Source organism: Larimichthys crocea, chromosome XXIV (genome assembly GCF_000972845.2).
Source record: "Larimichthys crocea isolate SSNF chromosome XXIV, L_crocea_2.0, whole genome shotgun sequence".
Lineage (NCBI taxonomy): Eukaryota > Metazoa > Chordata > Actinopteri > Sciaenidae > Larimichthys > Larimichthys crocea.
Window position 1 is genome coordinate 10376120 of NC_040034.1, and position 23664 is coordinate 10399783.

The window sequence follows — 23664 nt, forward strand, 5'->3', positions numbered from 1 at the left end:
CGTAATGTCAGCAGTTTTCATGTTAGGTGCACACTGGAGTGATCATTGACGTCTAATTCCCCCAGAGGATTAGAAACAGCTGATTATTAAGTGTTAGCAAATTGTATTCAGAAGGTGTGGGTGGAGCAGAAAGCGAAAAAAAGAAAGTCACATATCGTGTGGAAAATTTAGGGAAAGTGCAGAGTTATAGCATTACGTGCACTGTTTATGAAGTGATAAATTTAGCAGTCAGACAGAAATGTGGGTAGAAATATGTAGTGCAAAAAGCCAACACATAATGGTGCTCCGTCCTCTGCCATTGAACCTCATCCTTGGCTAGAGAGAAATGAGGGCAGTGGAGTGTCTGCCAGTGTTCTCTCACATGCAAACACACACACACACACACACACACACACACACACACACGCAAACAAACACATGTGCATATGCATACACTGTCTGCGGCCAGGTTGAAACACAAGCAATGACATTACTTTATTGGCCAATAAATGTGGCACACGTGGTCACGGCGCACAGAGACAAACTGTGTGTGTGTGTGTGTGTGTGTGTGTGTGTGTGTGTGTGTGTGTGTGTGTGTGTGTGTGTGTGTTCAGTGCAAATAGATCATACTGACAGTATGGGAACAACGGTATTCTTGTTCTTAGCAGCAATACAACAAAGATTTGACTTGTTTCGTGCCACTGGTGGTGCTCTCTCTGCCCACTCACAAACAACACACACACACACACAGAAATCAAAGAAAGAAACATTGAACGAACACTTTTGACAAATTCTTCACCTCACGTCAGATCACAAGCCTGCCTGCTGAATAATAAAAGACTGGATGCATGGAGATAGTGGAACAAAAGGCGTTAAATATATATCTAAGGCCACGTTTGAAACACTTAGTGCAATCACAAAGGTTAATTAAGTTGATGCTAGAAATCATGAGTGAACAAAGGAAGCATGCACTGATGCACACACACACACACACACACACACACACACACACACGCACAGTGTTAAAGCCTGCAGAGTGGTGCTCTCCTCTCTGAGCTGATCCACAGATCCCAGTCAGGCTCTACGGTCAGGCCAGCTATTAATAGCCAAACAATCAACCATTCTCCACAAGGCAGGCAGCAGCACTGGGCCAGAACCACGCACACAATGCATGTGAGCATGTGTGTGTGTGTGCAGATCTTTTCTTGAAACACATGAACCCGACCCAAGCTAAGATTACAGGGCTGCTTTGGTCAGAAACATCATCTATGCTCTGAGCAGTTGTCCTGGTGCCGTGTAGGAACACGTAATGCTGAAACTTATCTTGAAAGAGCGAGATACATTTACACAGTGACGAGTGGCCGTGGCTTGATAGGCGCAGGTGCTTATGTACATACAGTTACCATGTCAGTGCAAAAACAAACAGGGCAACAGATGTAAAGATAAGAGGAAGGACAAAACCTTATATACACACGTAGCCAAGACTCTAATGTGTGGTGCCAGCCTTTGTCTGAGTGTGTGTACTCGAGTGCAGACATACTGTATCTCTCTCTAGGTTTCTTTTTCCTTTTATCGTCCCTACACTCCAAAGAGCTTCGACACCACTTACCCCTTTTGATACATGCAACTCTCAGCAAGCGACTGCCAGACATATAATTTACAAGATTTGCTGCATCATCACAGAGAGACAGAGAGAGGGAAATATCTATTTACATATATGACATATATACAAACAGGTTGTTGTTCAAAGTAAAAGATGAGGTGTATTCTTTTGTGATGTGATAGAAAAACTGAAACAGACACAGAATAATAAATAAACGTGACTTACTACATCAACTCTTAGATCTAATGTACTCCAAATTTGTTCTCTCCTGCTTTGCCAAAAAAAAAATAATAATCATGTGGATGACTAACGATGTAAGCAGGGAAGACTGTTTGACTGTCTCTTTTGATATGCACATAACTCTGATCAAATAACTGCCAGTGCTGCAGCCATTTGATTTATAATATGACTTACTTGGGACACACACAGAGAGCCAAAAGGAGTCTTAATCGGATATGTGGACAGTTCTCGAGCCAACACAGCTTTGCCGGTGGATAGCATCAGCGAAAAAGGATGACGACATACTCGGGCAATGCGTAATGCAAGTGCCAAAAAGGGACACTGGATAGCCACAGCAGCAAGGTAGAAAATATCATCCAGGTCTCATGTATCAAGGATTGTGCCCAGCCAGCTCAGGGCACTTTATCTCAGTCTGCATGAATGAAAACGATGCTAAAGCAGCTAAAACTGCCCATGTTTATTATTTTTTTGTACCGTTTCTTACTTTTTTTTCTCCTTACTGTTGGTAATATTCAGCAAATCCAAGCAGACTGTACTTCTGCAATTATCCAAAAAGCTTCCTTTAGTAAGCCACAAAGAACAAACCTGAACATGCTGTATCAAGTCGATGACGTATGATCAACGTAGGTGCGTAGGTAAGAGTGATATTAAGTTGCAACTGCTCTTGGTGCTTCACTGTTGTCTATTATATGGAGACAAATCCTGAACAAAAGTTTGGATAATTTGAAAAAAATATTATTTTAATTGAAAAAAATGTATTTGTAATTTCACACCACACACTTGAGGGTCTTATAGGTGGTAAATAGTGCATGGGTGTCATAGTATTTTTTCTTGAAATGCCCATCTCTGTTTAAAGGCTTGTATATCGACGTGACGTTGCATCTTTATTTGTCCAGAAAAACACACCAATAAAGCAGAAAAATAGACCAAGAAATGATACTTTGTAGGTTGCCAGTTTTTAAAAGAAAAAAAGAGTTAAAAGGTGAACTTCTATCAAGCTGTGATGGTAGGTTGTGTATGTTGTGCAGTGAGTCAGAGTGTTGTTTCAAATTCTTGAACCAAGGGCAACATTTCTGGGCTACTTCCTACCCAGCTCACCCCATTTCATTCACCCAGAGCTTCTTATGGAAAAATCCTGTTGCTAAGCTCATGAAGAACAGCTCAGGGCTTTGCCATTAACATCTGAGACAGACAGCCTCCAACCGAACTTTAATCACAGCCCTTCATGTAGTTCCTCAATGTGTAACAGAGAGAGGTGTGTGGCGATGACACCCTCAGTGAACAGCCTATGAAACTGCTCAGACTCGCATTATGAAACGGTACAATTTGTTCCTAAACTCAAAAGCCTCCAAATGTGATCATCTTTTCTTTTATTCATACAGCTCTCCCTGTTTGTAGTCCATAAGGGGTCGGTGGAAGAACAGTGTCTGCTTTCAACTTCTTCTCTAAAAAAAATTAAAATCAATCATCGCAGAACATTTTGTCCACTCTCTTCATTCCTGTCGTCGTTCTGTGGTCTAAAGCCAGGCAACAGCTCCTAACACAGATATAAACCACTATAAATGAATATTACAGTACATAGAGGTTTTTTTTGTAAGTAAAGCAGCACAGTAGAAGCTCTCAAACAACTGCCTGTATGTCATTTTTTCAGAAAACATGAGGCCTGTCACGAGACACAAAACAAATAGCCTAATATGTGCAGCACAGTGTACCTTAGTGTTTCAGAAGGCCCAGCCCTTGACAGTACAAACATGCCATATCCCATTGGAGGCAATAATTCTGCCCTATCCCGCCTAAAGGCCAGTATTACAAAATGTTACAAAAAGGCATTTTATCTGCTTATTAGCTCAGTTAGGATCACTGTGAAGCAGAGCAAACCCATAACCCTGTACAACACCTGTACAAGCGCTGGCAACCACGACCTAGATGAAAAAGCAAAGCAGTCAGTTGCTATGATACAGCAATATACAACGCAAAAGCTTTACAAATGACTTGTCTGGTAAGAATGTGCAGTCAAGTATTCAGATCCCAATTGTTAGCGTGTGCGAGCTTTATATTGTGTAATTCACAAAAAAAATCCACTCCACTATCACAACTTAACACGGCACGAAAGGCAGGTTTTACTGCAATGATACAAAAGACTGTAAATGCTAAGCCAATGTTACATAAGTGTGTTGACATTTGCTGGTTGGGTGAATCTTCTGTGAGTTTATCTACTACAGAACGGCTCAGATACGTCACTACTGACATCAATTGCCTTAACAGCCGCTGGAAGAGGTTTGGTCTGAAGCCATGCGAGGAGTTATCTCACTATTTCACACCTCACAAGAAATAACGAACGCGAATGCGTGAAACTGAAACCATAGTGCATTAAGTTATTCCACTGTAGCAGATGTGCATTTAAGTAAGCAGACACAAGTGATGGAAACCACTGAAACCTCTATGTCTGCGGTAACACATGGCATCTTGTACCTATCAAGCATGTTTGAGGCAGACAGATACAGGGTTGTGTCGCTAAACAAAAGCTAGGGCCGACTTTATAACAGGTCTTTTGATGTTTTTATATCTTATTTAAGAACCCATGTAAGACATTTAAATGTGTGGTATACCACAGGTGACCAGGTTCAATGGCGTCAATGGCAGAAGGCGCTGAGGAGTTAAAACCCTGTGAATCAATTCCACATTTAGGAGCCTAACTTTTCCGATGACAGCGCAACTTACAGTTAGGGATGATCGATACTCAGATTGACTATTTATTGGAGCCACTGAAAAGTAAGGTGACAGAGACTTGGTGAATGTGTCAGAGCCTATCTGTTCCCGTGAAGGTGAATCGGCTGAATGCCCTTACTGGCTCACCTCAATGGAATTACAAGTGACAGTGCAAAGTCACACTAATAAATATTCATGTCCTCTCATTTATATTGGATGCGTCTCCTTCATCCCATGGACTTTTGGCCAAATGTAGTGAACGAACCAGAGAGCAACAGCTGTTTCACAGAAGAGTTTTGTACAAAAATAAATAAAAAAAATTATAGGCCTCACACTGTAAAATACATCCAGGATGGGCTATCAAAGAAATAAACACATTAATGTTAACTGTGAGGCCTCGATCATAACCAGAGGCAAATCTTCAAAGCTGGGCTACAACATCAGATATGTCTAGTAGCTTGGCCTGTAATCTGAAGCTGTTAAAATGATTCCCCTGAAAGTATGTTTCTCTGTGCTGACTATGGGCTGTGTCATGCAAACATTAAATTGGCACCCTTAGCTGAGAGTGCAGGCTTTTTTAGCACAGAAACCCAATCCATCCTCATAACACTATACCATTACCGACAGAACTAATGAGTTAGTAAGCGGAGTCATGCAGACATTCATTTTTGCGGCAACGCCAAGTACTTCAGAGTGAAGAGGGGTGACAGATGCACATATTTCCCATCTCTATCAGAAGATACAGAAAACCACTAATGTTTCCCTTACTATTAATAATGTAGCACAAGCCGCGTTTCACATTTTATTGATGCTTTTAGTATAATGGTTTTGCAAGACCTTGACTGTTTTTCTATTAGAAAAATGTACATACACCCATATAAGTCATGATTTAACCCAACAATACAGGACACAAGAGAGCTGAAGGGGAAGAGGAGCCTTCAGGTAAACAATATCCCATTTGTTATCATTTTAATGAGGTAAAAATCCAAGCTTGGAACATTATCTTGTGTATTCAATATCTTTTAGCTGTTTTTAACCACCTTTAACAAACACCCTATACCATAAGCCCAAAGACCGTTACGGCTTACCAGGTGAAACGAGGTGACATCAGACGTGTCTGAAATAACAGCAGGACGGAGAGGACTTAGACGGTATAGAGATAACAACTAAAAAAAAAAAAAAAGGAAGAAAGAAAGTGGAAAAAACCAAGTTAGAGAGTAAGAGATGTACCCAAAAGTTGTCATGGGTGCTGTAGTCTTTCTTACATTCTAACTAATTATTACTTGAAATCAAGATAATTTCATTTTCCAATAAAAGCTCAAGAACATGCTTCATTTTTCTTTTAAGAAAGATTAGGCTAATAAAAGAAATGAGGAATAAGAGGTTGAGCTGCGTGACCGAAGCTAGTGGAACAAAGGGTAGCCGAGACGTGACAGGAAGTAGCAAACTCAGCGAGGCAGAGGGCATGAACATAAACACTATCAAACCTTTCATTTAAAAAAGAATCAAAAGCTTTAACGAGTCACATGAGGGCAACACATCCAAACTGTATCAATCATTATAGACTTTTTATGTATCTTTATCCATAACATTGTAAGTAAGTACACAATGCTGTGTGTGGCGATAACTTTAACTGACTCTTCGTCTATTGTCAGTTTTTCTATTTTTTACTTGCGACGGCCAAACCTTGTTAAACACACGATCATAAAGTCTAATGCACCTTTTTGTGAAGACCTGCCTGTTTGTGCCCGTTGTCAACCGCCCACTAATGTTAACAACATAGCCAAGACTTTCCATACTCCCCAGGAGGAATCACACATGCTTGTTTTGATCGTGCGCCATAATGACGGCAGCAGCCAGCAGCACTCCATTAGAGAGAGCCGAGGGGAAAGAAATCAATTGAAGGGATAAGACTCCCCAGAGGGCAGCCAATTAAAGACAAAGGGGAGGTAGAGAAACTCTGACTACACCCGAGGGTTTCCCGAGCCAGGAGGCTTTGGGACTCAGTCAGCAGCAGGTGACCTTAGAGGGAAGCCAAGTTGAGATTCTTCATACAAAGCTCCCTAAAACACTTCGGAAATCCAGTCAATGAAGGCAAATGTTAATATGAGTGCTAATGGGATCGCTTTAGATCCATAGATATTAGGAACAACTTCCTGAGAGTAAGGCAGTAAGGCCCAGTCGCTATTACACGCAACCACTTTTGACTTTGGCTTATTTCAAACTTTAAACAATCTAATTTTAACCGAGCCATTTGCCCTGTTACAGCGTTGGACCTGTGTCACTGATAGCAGGGAATTGTCCGTGGATAAAAGAAAAGCTGGGAGTCAAACCCACGGCACTGTGTGGGCACATAGGCCTACGGTACAATAGCCTGGCGGAAAAAAGCAGCAGAGACGACAAAAGAACGCTTGTTATGGTGATAAAAGACGTGGCTGTTGACTGTGACAAACTGCAATCCAATATATGTCACATAAACAGAAGACTGATTGTACAGCTGGGCTGCGAGCCTTTTGTGACTACGGGACACACGACAGCACGGCCTGGACGCTGCAAGCTGGTTCGTTATACGACTGCATCTGTAGATCAGACATTGCTGTTACATTGATTGAAATGACTGATGAGCTGGAAGAGCAGCGCGGCGGCTGCAGATTCCTCATTCCTTTCTATAAAGGTCTGCTCGTCTGAGATAAAACAGCAAAGCTGGAATTGATAATGTCTTTTGTTTTGTCGTTTAATCACGGGGCCAATCGAGAGGTAGAAATGTTCGTCTAATACACCCATTCTACTCGACAGTACCAGCACGCTGTTGTCAAAAAAAAAAAAAAAAAAAAAAATGACAAGCTCTATCTGTATGTGCATGCATTTGGTGTTGTTGCATTTTACGGCCGGCTGCTGACACTAAAAACATTACATCATCCAAAATTTCAACTCATCCAAATACTATTTACCCTTTATGTCATAGCCTAAATAACCCTAACAACAATAACAAACCTCACATTTCAAGGGTAAAACCGTCATACAACACGGTGCAGGTGGAAATTTCCACACTGCCATGCTCTGAAGAGACATCCTGCAGACAGCAGTGCTGTCAACCTGCTGGACGCGATTCCTCAGTAAAAACCCCATCAAGTCGAACCGCCGTTGCCAAGAGCATTTAACATAACACGGCAAACAAAAGATACAATACACCATCGAAATTGACAGTATAGAAGGGCAGCATGTGTCAGTCACTCAAAATATCATTACCCTTTAGTTTTAGCCTGCACAAAACACTAAATAAAAATAGCGGGGTGTGTTTTTATTGTAAGGCCGCAAAACATTAAATACATTTGGACGGGGGACAAACAAAGCGGCACATTGTTCAGGTTCATTGTATGTGTGAAAAAGGCCAGCGGAGGGAATCATCAGGGGCCCAGCTGCTGCATATTGAAACAGCTGCAGCTTGTGGGAGGACTTTGCAGCTGATGCTACAATCTACAGAGTTACTAAAGCCTCTTCTCGGAGCAAATAAACCTTTCGAGATCATTAATGAATACGTAGATAAATGCGGGTGTTTCAGCTGGATAGGGTTTGAAAACGATCCTATCCTACTATCCTCCTTAAACTTAATTTTGAACACTTCAATAAAGTACCCAGGTTTTTTTCTGGCACATTTCAGAGGGATTGTTTGAGTTTCTTAATAGGGCTACATTAAGTAACACAATGTGTGGAACACTTGATGACTGCAGTGAGGCTGTTATGAGTCAACCGGTTCCCAAATTTCAGTGCTTCATGATTCCTTTGGCTTGTTTGATGCACTGTTGAGGAGGAAAAGCAAAACTGGGCCTGAAATGACGCCACGAATGATGTCAGCATGAAAATGTGATGTTGACATGCATCATTGGCTTTGACAGCGAATGTCCCACCCAAAGAAATTGAACCTGACTCTGCCCCTGAAAACGCTAGCAGATCTGCAAGGCGGCCCTGCTTCATTGTGAGAATCTGTATGCTAACTCCTGAAAGGGATTGAGATAGATCAGTACCCAGGACGTGTAGATCAAGGATTGTCTTTGTGCGCTACGTGATGCTCTAACAGAGGACTGATCTTTTGTGCTGAAGAAAGAGGTTGCAGGTCCAGCGGACATAAGATGGATGTATGCTAGAGGCGGAGGGAGGCCAGATTAATTGCGGTAAAGTGTCAAGGATTTTTCTCGTTAATGTCTTCGAGACCAAGAGCAGCACTTCATACTGGTCAATACACTCAAGGTTTATGACATACCGAATAGCTAAATGCAACCAAATCTGGGGCAGTCACAGCTTGGGATCAGGATGTGTAATTTGAGCCTATAAATCACATTTTTTTTCATAGCAGAACCCCTGAACTACAGTGGGTGAACATAGTGTTTGTGTGGGTGCACAAAAAGAAAAACGCAGTAGGAGGAATTAGTCAAAGTAGTAACAGCGTGTTACTGAGAGGGGACAGGCTGTGTGTGATAGAGAGAGAGACAGAGAAAGAAAAGAAGAAGACAGAAGCAGAGCGTCAGTTCAGATTTCACTGCTCCCATTATAGCTCTGACACAGGCCAGTTCAGAGGCCTGTCACTCCCATGGGATACATACAGTCCTAACAACATACAGTGAGGTGCCACACTACAGCGGCTTCATAAAAATGAGTGTCAATGTCTGTGGGCCACACGGATCATACTGTATCTGAGTGGCCGTATTGATTTCTGTGGTGTTGACAGCGGCCCTGGCACACTAAGGGCACCCACTTGGCAGGAAGCTAACAAACCACATTGTCCCAGGGGTGACACCTGTCCAACAAAGTACCGTGGGCCATGATAGCCCATGATCCTACTCAGCTAGGTATTCATCCAAATAGAGAGAAATGACTAAGAATAGCCAGGGGCACGTAACTCCAAGACTCCATACAAATATTTCATTAAACAAATACATGACAGTGGATGACTTCTCAGTTTCTCTGCATTGCAACTGCTAGACTCTGTCTGACTACAGTGCTGTGACACTAAGGTAAAGGGCATGTAACCTGTCCAGACACAAAACAAGCCCATGTGCAAATCAACTGTTATGATTGACAATGGTGGTGGTCCCAGGGTTAAGCAAATGACCATAATTAGCAATGTAGTTATTAACTAAAGTGTAATGTAAATCTGTGCTGTGGACGCATGTTAAATATGGCAGGTTATAAAGGCAACAAAATCACAACCAGTTCCGGTTACAGCCATCATGATGGGTTAGTAATACGTTCTGTATGGCTTCATCAAAACACATGTTTGAGCTTGCATAAGCTATTGTTGTACATCCTTTTACTACTACTACTAGTAGTGTTTTCTTGTATTCATTATAAATATTTATTGTAATATAAAGCTACAGTTACAACACAGAGGGAACTGTGGAGTTCCAGTGATGTGTGTACTCATTATTCCTCATATAAAGAGACACAGCGTTTGATATCGGCTTTCAGAATGAGAGAATGTGTTTATAATGTGAAGCAGATCTTTTTAAAACTCAGTTCCCACCCTGCAACATTCCTAGCAGAGCCTGGAGCTTTTTTTTTTTCCCAGGGTGGAGATGAAACGTGCCAGTCTGCTCGTACAGGTATGGAGGATTAATGATGGTGGAATGGGTTTGTTGGTTGAATCACAACAGGACAGAGTTGGAGGTTGGTCACGTGGCATGGTAAGCTGGGTACATGGTTGCTAAAGAAGTTCACATGAGCACACACGGCCACTGGCAAATTATTAAATTCGCTTTTTTTCGAAACGTACAAACTTTAACCAGCTGAGAGCGCAAAGATTACACCCTTATGACGTGTGCAACAAGGCGTTGCTCAGATGCAATGGAAAGGTAAGAGTCATGAGCTTGAGGCTTGCATGTTAAAACACTTGGCAGCAGGAGGAAATCATCTGTATCTATGTAGACAAGCAATTGTGCTACTGATGAGAGTGGGCAAAAATGCACTGCAAAACTATGCATAATTGGGTATGTGTCCAATAAAAAAGATAGTTGCAGGAAACCACTGAGGCTAGCATGCAAGGCTTGCAAATTATAGTACAATCAACAGTTGAGCCGATGGCAGGAAGAGAAGAAATTCCCACAGAAGTCTGTCTAACAAACCCAGAGCTACTGATTCATGCTGATATGACTGGAGGCTTATATACAACACCATGTCTGGGTGTGCTTGGAAATCACTGCTATGGAAATGTACTTTGCATACACGCCATGTGTGATGGTGTAGGTGTAGTGCCTGTGAATGTGAAAGTGTTTGCGATGCAAACATTTCGCAATGGATTCCAGTTGAGTTGCTTATATAATCCCATAATTTCAGACTAACCACAGCTATAAAAAGGTCACCCAACCACATTTGACAGAGAAGGTGTGGTGCACTCTCTCATTACAGGTACAGATCAATTATGATCAATTATCATCTATGATTATTAGTTGGTTTGTTTTTCTACTTTATTTTGACCTAGTTTAGGTTTGTAAATGTAATGCACAGTTGTGAAATATTAGAAATATAAGCTCTGGCTTGTAATGCACTGAACTGCATGGCCTTCTCCAGACTAGATAGTGCTTCAAGTGAACTGAATAATCATATTAATATCTGACTTAATCCCAAAACAGATTAAACTACAGGTTTTCTTCTTAAGAACCCATTTTACAGCTCTTTTTTTTTTCTTCTCCCTGTTACAATATGGCAGATTAATCACTGCGGCCTAAATACACATTATTCCAGGGCTAACTTTCCAGTGAATGTTATGGTGAAATCTAACTAGGTAATCCAGATTATATTTGTCATAAAGAGGATCTCTGAGTTTGGGAACCACTGGATTAAGCTTTGGGTATTTAAGTGAACAGACAAAAGGCATTAGCTGTGGTGTAGCTTTGCCAGGAGAGGAGGAGGAGGAGGAGGAGGAGGACTAGCTGATGGTGATAGTGAAACACCAACAGTGATTTTGTGCGCTCGTTTTCAATAAATCCGCAATGTATGAAGGCTAGGCTAGCGTTTGCGCATCATCAGCCTCCTGCTGCTAACGTTATAGCTGACTATAGCTGTTTTAAAAAAAAAAACATATAATCGGTTCATGTATCGATATTTTCTCCATCCAAAAAAACATACCTGGTCAAGAGGGAGATTGATAATTTCGCTGATTGGCTGCAACAGAGTGGATCCAGTGCATGATGCTGTCGTTTGGGTAGCCATGCTTGGTCGATGTCCGTAAATCCTTTCTCTCTCTCTCTCCCTCTCTCTCTTTCTCTCTCTCTCTCACACACACTCTCTATCTCCCTCTCTCTCTCTCTCTCTTCCTCCGGTTCACTTCACTCCCCTCGGCGGCTGCTGCGATGATAAACACACTGCTGCCGCCGCTGCTGCTGCTGTTGTTGCGACGGGCTGGACGGTTGTCATCCACAGCGCACATCCAAACAAAGAGTGTACGGGCGAGGCGAGATAGTTCACCCCGCTTGGGACACTTTCGCTTTCGGGCCGTTAGGAGCGAAAGAGACGTCGTATTGTTTAAGCTAACCGTGAGAATGACGCAAAATTGGTATTTACGAATGTGGTCCGTGTGTTTGTGTTAAAATTAGCGTACGTTATGTCTGTTTTTTTTAAAAAACGATATTTATCAGTGTCAACGGCCGCCTCCGTCGTGCGCATGCGCGGAGAATTTGTGCCTACCTGTGTTGGCTAACCTCTTTCATACAAAGACACAAAACGTTTTACCATCACGTTAGCGTAAGAACGTGAACTATCTCTGTCCTGCAAGAGTGTCTTTGACGACAATAAAAATGGTGATAATGTGGGTGGAGAGATGACGGCCCAGCCCTTCTGTAATAACCATCCTCTTTGACCTATCGTGTGGAGAAAGGGAAGTCCATCAGCCAATCCCACTTTGGGCATGGAAGTAAGAGGGTTTTTTGGGGGGGGAGGAGGGGGGTCTTTGATTTACAGGCTTCAAGGCAAATTAAATTTGAACGGAGCAGTGTTGCATGTGGTCCCCACCCCTCCCCTCCTACATTTATAGCATTCCTCACATGGAGGAGAAAAAGTGTGACGTAAGGGGTGCATTTGGTTGTTGAGGCCAGTGATGGTTGTTCAAAGTGAACAACGAGGCGTGCATGTGCACGCTTTCTGCACCGGCCCCCCCCTTTTTTTTTAGCCGCATGAAAGAAGAAAAAGATCAATAGCTCTTTTGTAAATGGTGACCACACACACACACACACACACACACACACACACAAATTACTCCACTATACACCACATGCCTGCGTAATATTTACCTCGTTGCAATTATAAATATGCATATAAAGGTAAACTTTAAGAATGATAAATCAAACTATTGTGATCAATTAAACAGTTATTGATTGCATGAATTGTTACGCAATAGCCTCTTGAAGTTTAACCACATGCAGCAGCCTTTTTCTTATTCGCTGTCTATCAGCACCACCTGGTGGTTTTTTTAATGATTTCCCCCCTAAGAGCCCAACATAGATACAGTTTGGTAAATGAATAGGCTACATAATGTTTTCTTAATTAAGTCTGTGAGGGAAATAATTTCATAAGAAAGCATTCAAAATTGAGGACACACACACGCAGAAGAATTTACAGCATCATTTATTCAAACTGTATTTGTATATTTGTCGGTTTAAACTTGTACCATGATGCTTTTTTTTAACCATAAACATTATTCTTCTGAAGTTCTGATCATACTTTGTAATTACAGATTTTTTTTTCACTGAAGTTATATAGTTATGTTTTGTCTGAAGAAAGTTTGCAACAAGGCACAGCAGCCAACAGAGGGCAGCACTTGCAAACTTAATGAAAACTCAATTGACTGTGCAATCTCCCATTTTTATTCATTCACTGCAAGGACTTCCTGCAACATTTAAAAACAAATTTTAAAGGTTTGTGCAATACCAGAATGGAAAGGTAATAATATGAGGTTTATCAATCAAGTGAGAAAGATTCATGCCCTGTGCTGTGCTCTCACTAAGTGTTGGTATGTGCTTATCAACAGAGATAAAAAAAAATCACTTTATTCAGATATAGATCGATTTGTCATAGTGATTAAAAAAACAAGATTTTATATTAAAACTAATGTATATCACTGATCTCACAGTAGACTGCAGTGTATACAGTAAGGCTGCAGCTGTTCCTCCTTGCACATGAATAAATGAGCTCTACACAAACTCCACTGAATGACAGCAGAGAGGAGTGACGAAGAAGAATGAGGAGCAGAGGTATAGAGCAATAAACAGTAAAGACCTTCAGGTGTCCCGGTACAGCTTGTCTTTTATATATGAAGAGGGGGAGGAAGATGGAAACAAGAAGGAGAAAGTGAAGCTCCACCACATAATAAATTCATGGGACTATCTGGATCATTGCATGAGCTGCAACAAGACAGGGCATTAACCAACTCAAGCTGGTGGAAAATGATTATTTGAAAGCTGGCTGATGTATGTGCCCTTGAATTACATTAAATTACTAAATCAAATAAAATAAAGATAAGTTGTGCCGTGAGATATGAGATAAGATAAGATGTTCACTACTGCAGAAATAAATAAAAAAATGCTAATTTGTATAAGGTGCAAAGATGCATGATATATACTGTAGAAGCAGTCAAAAGTTTGGACACACCTCCTGTTTTTAGTTCACTCTGCAGTCCAACTCATTGTAAACTTTGTTGGGTTTAGGTCTGGTGATCACACCTCATCCTCTATGCTTCAGGGTGGGAACCACACATGTAGACACCATCCGTTAACCTTCTCTATGTATCAAAAGACATGACAAAATCTGGACTCGTCACAGCAAAGTACAGTTTCCCACTGGTCTAATGTCCATTCCTTGTGTTTCTTGGCCAAAGCATGTCTCTTTTTCTACTTGACCTTCCTGAGTAGTGGTTTATTTGCAGCCTCTTGACCATGAATGCCTGATTCACACAGCCTTCTCTATCAGCATCTATGCAACCTCTAATCTGAGGTGCCGTGAATTGGTGATTTCTGAGGTTGCTTTACTGTAATGAACTCTTGGTCTTCCTTTCCTTTCTTTCCTTCATGAGAGCCAGTTTCATTGTAAGATTTGATTGAGTGACCTTCATATCTTAAAGTAATAATGTACTGTTGTTACTCTGTACTTAGCAAAGTGGTTCTTGTCATAATAAAGTTTACTGCAGTATTCAAATAGGGCTATTTACTGTATGCCAAACACTGCCCCTCAACAACACATAACTCAAATTGTCCTAATACTCCTAAACCAAGCAATGCAAGAGGCTAAAGAAAACTCACATGCTTATGCATGATAACTTTTTTCATTTCAAAGTAAAGTTCTCTCAGGAATTTTAATTAGGCTTGTGTTTTCCAAAGAGCATTCTGAACTTGTAGCATTAGAACATTTTTGTTTCTTACATTTGCATACATTTTTAGTGCTTACAGTCCCAGTGGTAATATAACCTGTGATTGAATATCAGACAAACACTCTGCTTCAAGTTCACTTTTGGTTTGCTTTAGTTTTAAAGGCGCAGTGTGCAGGATTTAATGTCATCTAGAGGCTATGGATTGCAACTGTAGTGGTACTTGGAGGATCTCTTTTTTTTCTTGGAGGATGTTTCTTTTTAAATGGAATAATTAAAAACATATCAAACCATCTACAACATTTTAAATTAAACCAAACCGGGGGATCGCTGGAATGGAAGTTTTGCATTTCCGGAAATATCTTGTTTCAATATCAGCCTGCTACGTAGACATTTCATTTAAAGTTATCCACTATTAGTTAAAATCTGATGTGAGATAGTAAACCTCGAGAAATGTGGCTTTCCAAACAGGAAATATTAGGAATTATTAAATTAGCTCTTGTTCTCTGACCAGTCCTGTTCAGGATTCAACAACAGTAAACAATAAAAAGTCTTCTTCTAAACCTGCCTCCTGCGTGAACTGTCCACAATTGATTGGGGTCAGCCTAGATTGCTGGATTTTAATGTCTGTCTAAACAGTGGAACTTGGAGTGACGAATACTTTCTAAGGTGGTACATGGTATAAAAAGTTTGAGAAACACTGCTGTAGTGGCAACATGATGGACTCCCTGTAAGAGGACACTTGGTATCTGTAAATATAAAAGGCTCTTTATTCTAAAGTAACAAAAACTTAATTATTCTCATTTTCAGGTGATTATTCACTAATGAAAACATAATTATGAATATTATATTGCACTTCTCAAAGTCTTGCATACTGGACCTTTAAAAGAGTTTAGTGTCAAAGCCTTGTGCTTTTCACTGCAGGCCGTACGTTTCAGTGAACCTGATTTTGAATCTCAGTCAGTTTGAGTGTGTGTGGAAGAATGACTCAGCGCATAATGTGTACGTGTGTATGTGTGTGTCTGCCTGCCTGCCTGCGAGGGATGTGCATATTAAATTATTTAACAATCACCGGTGTATCACAGGGTTTTTTGAGCCTGCACATCATATCGACTGCAAAAGGATTCCATAAAATGTTAAAGAAAAGCTGGCTGAGCAAAAAAAAAGAAAAAGAAAAAGAAAAAACACACACTGTTGCCCAAAGTAACTTACATAAGATCACATTTGAGAGCAGAGAAAAGTGCAGCTATAATGACTCATTATCTCTTGACAATAAGGAAGTATCAAGAAACATTTTACTTATTTAAATACATGCGAGACTGGATGGCATAATTGCTTTTATTATCGTACGTTATTCATTTATGGCAAGCGCCTGTGGAAGTCCCCTTTCTCTTCCTCTACATCACTACATGCTCTCTGTAACACTCATCATGCATTCCGTGTACTACAGCTCTTATATAATCACCATTAATCATTCATAACTACACAAAGAGAGAGAGAGAGTATGACATTAAGACAGGCAGACAGCTCGACAGACGCAGCTTCACTGCATTCATGCCACTCCACTCAACTGCTTTTTTTTTTGTTCTTCCTCAATGATATCCAATTAAACCCACAATCACGGAGAGAGACACAGTTCGTTAAAGTTGGCATCGTCATGGCAACCCCATCCCCTTCCTCGTTGCCTCTCTCACAGACTGATACTCCACCTAAAGAGCTCGGTTTTCAGGGAGAGAAAAGAGACGATGAGAAAGAGCAAGGCGAGACAAAGCCTCCGCTAATCTATTTAAACTGTAGCAGCATGTGAACGGCAGATGAGTTAGTGGAGGTTCCCATTCATTTGTAATGAAGGTCATGCAACTCACAAGTGTATACATGTGTGAGAACTTTGCATTTCTTCTCTTTCTTTTGCCTGTTTCTTTTTTCTCTTCCAAAAGTACTCGTCATTATGGTTAGACTGACAATTGTGGTTTATGGTTGATCTGTGTTGTGGTGACAAAGCCCATAAGCTCCTTATATAGTCAATAGTTTATGTTTTGCACTCAGGCTTTCTCCTCTGGGGACATACAGCCTTTCTTTTTACAGATCAGACAGGAAATGTCTTTGTGTTTCGGGGTCAGGCCAGAGTTCCCCCACTGGACAAGGCCTCTTGAAATAGAACTGCAGAGATGAACAGTGCTGTTTATTTACCACAATAATCCTCTATGTCTAAGAATCATGTTAGGAGCTTTGTCTATCTCTTGGTTTAGCGATGCCTGCAGACACAGACAGCTTACTTAGCCGGTTTTAATGCTTCTGCGATCCCAGTGGGATTTCCACCAGGAGCACATTATCATCATCACTCAAAATAGTCCTCCGGCAGAACAACCAGCGGGAATCACTGAGATGTTGCTTAAGACCAGGGCCATATTCTTTAATCAATAAACAGTGTTAGCCAATCAATTTGCTCCAGCTTCCTGTATGATCCCAGCTTTGGGATACTGGGAATATCAGTGTAAAGACCTCCTGGATGTGAAGTTAAAAAACACTGTACATGAGTGTAGTGTAATATTAAAAAAACAAGAAATATACCTATATTACTCTACATTAATATTAAATAAGGCAGTGAACATCCCTTGACATTATTTCTGGTCAATCTGTTTTGCTTATTGTACAACATAGTACAGTAGGAGAGGAGAGTAGAGGAGAATTACAGGATTAACACCCCAAATCAGTTACATGTTATCCACATTAGACCGCTGAGTACAGAAACACACGCCCATCCTTTTCCCACGTCAACAACACATTTGGAAAGTGTGGGGTCATATCTGTAACCACTGTCTCTTTCAGTGGCAGAAACATGAGCTCTTTCAGCTCATTGTTTCATTTTCTGCCCACAGTTAGTTGGAGGGTGGGGTAATCATTCATTTTCTTTCACTTACATTATGACCTTTCCTGTCATCTAGTGTCTTTGTCCACCCCTCTCAATTAAAAGAAACTATCCTTTAGTTTATTTTTCCAAACAGGCAGAGCATAAGATCTAAAGCTTGATTTCCATTCAGCTATTTCATGCAAACGCACATTTCTGTCTGTATTTTTCAATGGATAACGGCAACAAATGCACACAGAAACAACAAACAACAAATGCACATTTCATATAATCGCCTTCTTGTTTTTCCCAGGTAAGGGGATTAGATGTTAGTCACTTCAAGGCCAGCTCATTAAAGTTCAGCAGCAATGCACAAACTGATGCAGCATGCAAAGTGGACACACAATAGAGGCTGCAGGCCAGTGAACGAATTGAAGTGTAATTTGGAGGGAGTGTAGCAGAATTTAAGGAGGCCTGTCACATTTAACACATTTACTTATTATCTTCTAATTTTAAGATCAAAATTAAAATGTATTTTATAAAAGTTTAGACAGGGATTCGGAACAGCCAGTCTGGCTCTGTCTCTCAGCACCTCTAAGGCTCACAAAGTAACACATATATATCCTGTTTGTTTAATCTGCGCAAAAAACCAAGTGGAAAAATGGCGTACAGAGGATGTGTGTGTATCCATATTTCATACAGCAAAACAAAAACAAAACAACAGCTCTGGTGTTCATTGTTGCTTCATTCCAAAAGAGGAGAGATCAAGATTAATGATCTTTTAGTCAAGGTGACTTTTAGCTATAAGATCAATAAGCCTGTAAGGCATTGACTTATCATAGCTTCAGCATAGATTCAGCTGATGTCAGTCACGCAGCTTAGTCTTTGGTCTAATCTGATTTATTTCTTTAGTAATCAAATTGTGTTAGATGTAAAAAGCCCCCATCAGCTTGTGTATTGAACGAGGAAAAGATGACAAGCTTCAGTTTCTCCATTTAAATTCACGCAGTACTCTGTATAATGCAGATTTTTCCATGAGTAGATTTTCCGTATGGCTAAAATTCTTGATCTAGTCATAAAGATGGATGAACATTTGATGGATGTGAAGGCTCCACTCTGCGTACAGTCCTGTCTGAATGGTTCACTCTGCGTGGTACAGACACAATCATTGAGTTACATGGACTGAACTCACTGCCCCCCTCCATTAGCATTCCCAAGAGGATACCGACAGATTCACTCCACATGAGATACTGGTTCCAATTTATTCTTTCCTGTGGCACACCATACTGTAGCGTCGACTCGTCATTTTCTTTAAACTTACCAGACCTTTTAAGCGATAAGGACTGAGTTACACAGTTGTGAAGTTAATCTTCTAATTGAGGCAATGCAGAACAGAATGCAAACACCCTCGAGGTAGTCTTTCATCCTCTACTAGTCCCGCATGATCTCATCAATCTGGACCTTTAACACAGCTACTTCAAATGCCTGAGATACTTTTGAGCCGTCTGTTGTGGCGTCAGAGCAGATGCAGCACAGCCTGGGAACTTGCACCGTGACATCAGATGTTCAAAGAGCATTCGGGACTGTCAATGAGGCTGATTTGGATTCACAGCGCTGCAGAGGTGCTGATTCAGTCAGACGCTACAGTCTTGTTAAATTCTTACCCTGGGTTAAATTAAATTTGAGTGGATGAACAGAATGAGCCTGACAGTTTCCCCCAGCAGTGATCTCATTTATATCAGAGATAGTGGGTACAGGAGAGTATTTTCTACGTGACTTGACTCAGGAGGGACCAAATTTGTCACTTTTTGTCATGACTGTTGTCTCACAAAGCTCCTCCATTAATCCCTATACTGTATATACTGTATATTGATTCAGGTGAATGACTGGACCTGGACCTGCACTGCGTTCACTGAGGGCTGTTAGGCTGAAATAAAGCTGAGGAATGAATATTTCATTGTGGATATTAAAAAAGATGATGCTGTGATAAAGGAGATGTTTTCCATGGTCAGCATACGTTCAAATACCTGCACTGACCTTGTGACGTTTAGTTAGATCCTGTACAGTGTACTGCGGACATGTTTCTGTTTATTTGGCAAGATTGCACTTCCTTGTTCATCTAGCTCTTGTTCTTGGTATATGAGTAGTTTACCCTCTAAATGAACGGCAATGTTTGTGACCAGCTGTATATTCCCAACACAGGGAATTAATTGCTAAGATTATAGAGATCATAATCACATTTGTGTGTGTTTGTGTTTTGGTCCTGTGGTTTAACAATTAATATCCTGTGGTTTACATTGTTTGGGGACCAGGGGGGTTGTCAGCAAATAAACACAGAGAGAAAATGTTCAGCTACTAACCTTCCCTTAAGAGCTGGTGACAGCAAACTTGTGGTGTCTTCACCCTCACACTGTCTCAGGGGACACTGCATAAAATGGGATGCTATTATATGCGTTAAAATAACACTGGAACTATTTTTGCTGCGGTATGCAAGACAAAATGTACTTTCTTGCAGTGTGGAGATTTTTTTTAAGGGTGGAAGTGAAACGCTCGATTAGGTATCCCGTGTTATGGTAACCAGGAAACCAAGAAAAGATGGGGCAGGTTGACACGTCGCCTGTCAGGATATAATGAAGTACAGGGACACTCGATATGCTCAGAGTCACAGTGCCAAATCCTGAGAGGAGCAATAATTACTGTAAAAGCCACTTGCTCCTAATGATGATAGTGAAGCAGCTGCAAACCCCCAGCTCTTTGCGATCATCACTCAGATGAGATGTGTGTGTGAGTGTACGGGAGCTGGCTAAAAATGTCATGCAATTATTTTACACACCACTCTTTCTTGGGTGTCCTTCACGGTGGCAAGGTTAAATGAAAATTATGAGCCAGAGCATTCCCCTGGTTGAAGTGTCTGGGAGTAGTTGAATATTAATAGAAAACTGGAGAGCAAAAACTGTGTGTCCATTGTTTTTTTGTTTTAGCTATGATTATTCTTTGCTTACTGATCAAGAGAAAGGAGCACAATCAATCATACAGTGTACGGGTACAGGTCATATATTAAAGGAGGAGAATTTTCAATACCCACAGAGCTAATTGAATTTTCATTGTTCATGGCTGATTGATGTGTAATTGCATCCAACACTGACTTTTGACCCTACTGACATTTTCACCTGGCTTGAGGATAATGTATGAGTCTATGAGTGACTGACTTCCATTGAATTACTAGAGTATGTTAGTGAAAGGCTTTCTTTTTTGTTGTTACATGCCACCAGTGGATGTATATGTGGCTTTTTTATGTAACCTGTAGCCCTAGTTTGTTGTCCTTTACTTCTACTTCTTGTATTTGGGGTTCAGGTAATAAAAAGAGAGAAAACGCTATCTTTTTATCAACACTTTTGATTTGATTTCAATATGATGAAAGATCTCGACAGGCCTGCTGGACCTCGTTACAATTTCTAAGCTATGATTGGAGGAGTGTTTAAGGAAGCGGACAGCTGGGACGTGGATGAACTTCTAAATATGTTGAGTATCTTATGCATTTGGTTCCAAGAATACAGGGCCCACTAATAATATGGTATTGGATGAAAGTAAACCAAGGTGCTTCATTATCATATTAAAGTACTGAATCAATATTCAAAGCAGTTATCAACACTAACATGTACTAAATCTGTCTATACAAATTCTGCACGACAGGAATAACATTCACAGGCTAACAGGGTGACACAATGGCTATTTCCTGGAAGCAGCATGTATGCCTACCAGTGCAGACCTGGTGCAATCAGTCAAACTCACAAAAGTATCAGTAGAAAAGAACTGTTCTTTCATTTCTGGCCAGCAGTTCTATCAGAACCGTGGTTGGCATATATCAGTACAGCATGTAGGAATAAATACTGCAGAGATCCTACATTCGACGGTGTCTAACATCTGCAGCTAATCAGATACCACAGTTCAGATGATAGCTCCCCATGTTGGGAGCGCTGCATGACTGAAATAAAAACAGAGCTAAAAACAGGGTTTGAAGTAGAAATTCAATCACATAAATACACTCCACACTTGCCTAAAGCAACACAAAAAAAACATCTCCATGTGGCGGTAAACTGAATTCTGTATCATCTGCTTCTTTTATGTTCTAGCTAGGGCCATGTTTGCACCAAGCATCCATTTAAACGAACTCTCTGACAGTTTGTGAGAAAAGGACTCGTTACAGTTCACTTCCTTCTCCTCAGCGCTCCTCTCCTCCCTCCCTTTGTTCCTTCCCCTCCCTCCTTCTCCTCATCCTTCTTCCATTAGGAGTCCCACAGTGTGCAGCTAGTGCTCAGGTTCACCGGGAACTGCTTGTTCAGTTCATGCTCATATGAGCTCTTCTTTAGTGCAGTCTCTGGTTTTTAATGTGGTTTCCGATCTATGAGAAGCTGAGATAATTTCCCCACTATAAGATTGTCTGAGTGGTGGAGCTGAGCTTGGCCATGGAAATGCCATTTTATCCACTTGTAAGTTGGAAAGTTTCAGCTGCCAAATGGTTAGAATTAGCTGTTAATTATTTTAAACAAAGAAGTCATTCATTCAACTCACTTGAGACATAAGAAGCTGGATTGTGAGGTTATCCCACCTGTTACACAATCATGATGTCATGGTGGTGTAATTAGGAAAAAGTGACTCCCACTCAAACATCAGTCCCCTTGTGCTGCTATGACATGTGGTTCTTTCCTGCTAAGATTCAAATGCCAAATCACTATAGTGGATGCTTGTGTGCTGACACACCCTGTGCTTTATTCTAATACAAATTACAAGCATCCTTTCCAAGAGGTTCTCTGTGTACAGTATGAGATCTGCATTTGGCTGTTGTTCTTTCTGCAGCTGCGTTTGTTGCATTTAGTTTCAGTTTTTTCGCCACCAAATCGGCTTTGGTTCTAAAGGAAAGTGAAAATAGCACATTGTGCACCAAAGCGGTGAATAATATGGACGTGTTCAGTTTGGTGGCACACTAAATCACTTGAAGACGTTCGAAAACAGGCAGGCAGATCCAAAAACTACCACTCTCGCTTGTTACTCAAGGCTGTAAGTTGTTTGCATGCAAACAAGGTCTATATTGAGGATGCTGCTGCTGCTGAATGAGGCTTCTGTTCTGTTTAATAAAGCAGCCGACAGCTTCTGCGCTAGCATCTTTCCTTTATGGTAATGTGCAGCAAATACAGCTTGGTTGTAAAATAAAAAAACCCAAAAGTTTACGAGGCTTTGATGAATATATGGTACAATATAATTAAAGTGGATTATTTTTGCAAAGGCTACATTCATGAAACAGTATGTTTTATCATTTCATCAATGTTTCCTTGAGCTGAATTTTTATGTTCCCTCATTTCTGCTTTTCCAGGTCCCATAAAATATAAAACAACGTGCCTTTTATTTTATACTCCCAGCCGGTACCTGCTGGATGACCCTACTCACCTTGGTTTCCAGTGCAGTTCGTCAGCAACAGAAACAAGAAAATCAAAGTGATGCAGCACTTACAGTTGAGATATTTTTAGGTTGGTTTGGTCTTGATTTAAAGGATAAAACCTTCATTTAGAAAGACAGATGGTGCTAAAGATATAAAGCCATGTCAGTGGTGAAGAGGAAGGCTGGTGCTGTTTGGTTCTGCTGACCTCACTGACTGAGCAGCTCTGTCTCTGGATAGCAGATGTTCACTGGGAGTGTGTGTATTCATTTCATAAGGGAGTCGAGGCCTGAGTAGCCAGTCAGGGTCAGCCTGGGTCTTAAGCTCTTCATTTAGCAGCTTGCCAGGAGACGCTGCGGAGCTGAAAGAATGTGTGAACACTGCCCAGTTTGTGATTTAAAGGCTGCCCATGGTTTTTGCTTCTGTGATACTATTTATACCGGTAGCTGTCCTGCCGGGGCTGAATGGGCTGGGAAACATCAGCAGATTTTTCATCCCAA

At 40.9% G+C, this 23664-nt stretch overlaps 1 protein-coding gene across 2 annotated transcripts in view; it reads right to left on the reverse strand.

The window, feature by feature from the left end:
* mboat2a (membrane bound O-acyltransferase domain containing 2a) overlaps nt 1-12256 on the reverse strand; it is a 38081-nt gene extending 25825 nt beyond the window's left edge. The window contains exon 1 of one of the 2 annotated variants that reach the window (XM_027274836.1): nt 11654-12236. In XM_027274836.1, coding sequence (XP_027130637.1) covers nt 11654-11737 — 84 coding nt within the window. In that variant the 5' untranslated portion in view covers nt 11738-12236. Of the gene's footprint in view, nt 1-11653 lie in introns of both variants that reach the window. The other variant, XM_027274837.1, reaches the window with a different exon arrangement.
* Nucleotides 12257-23664: the final 11408 nt, after the last annotated feature.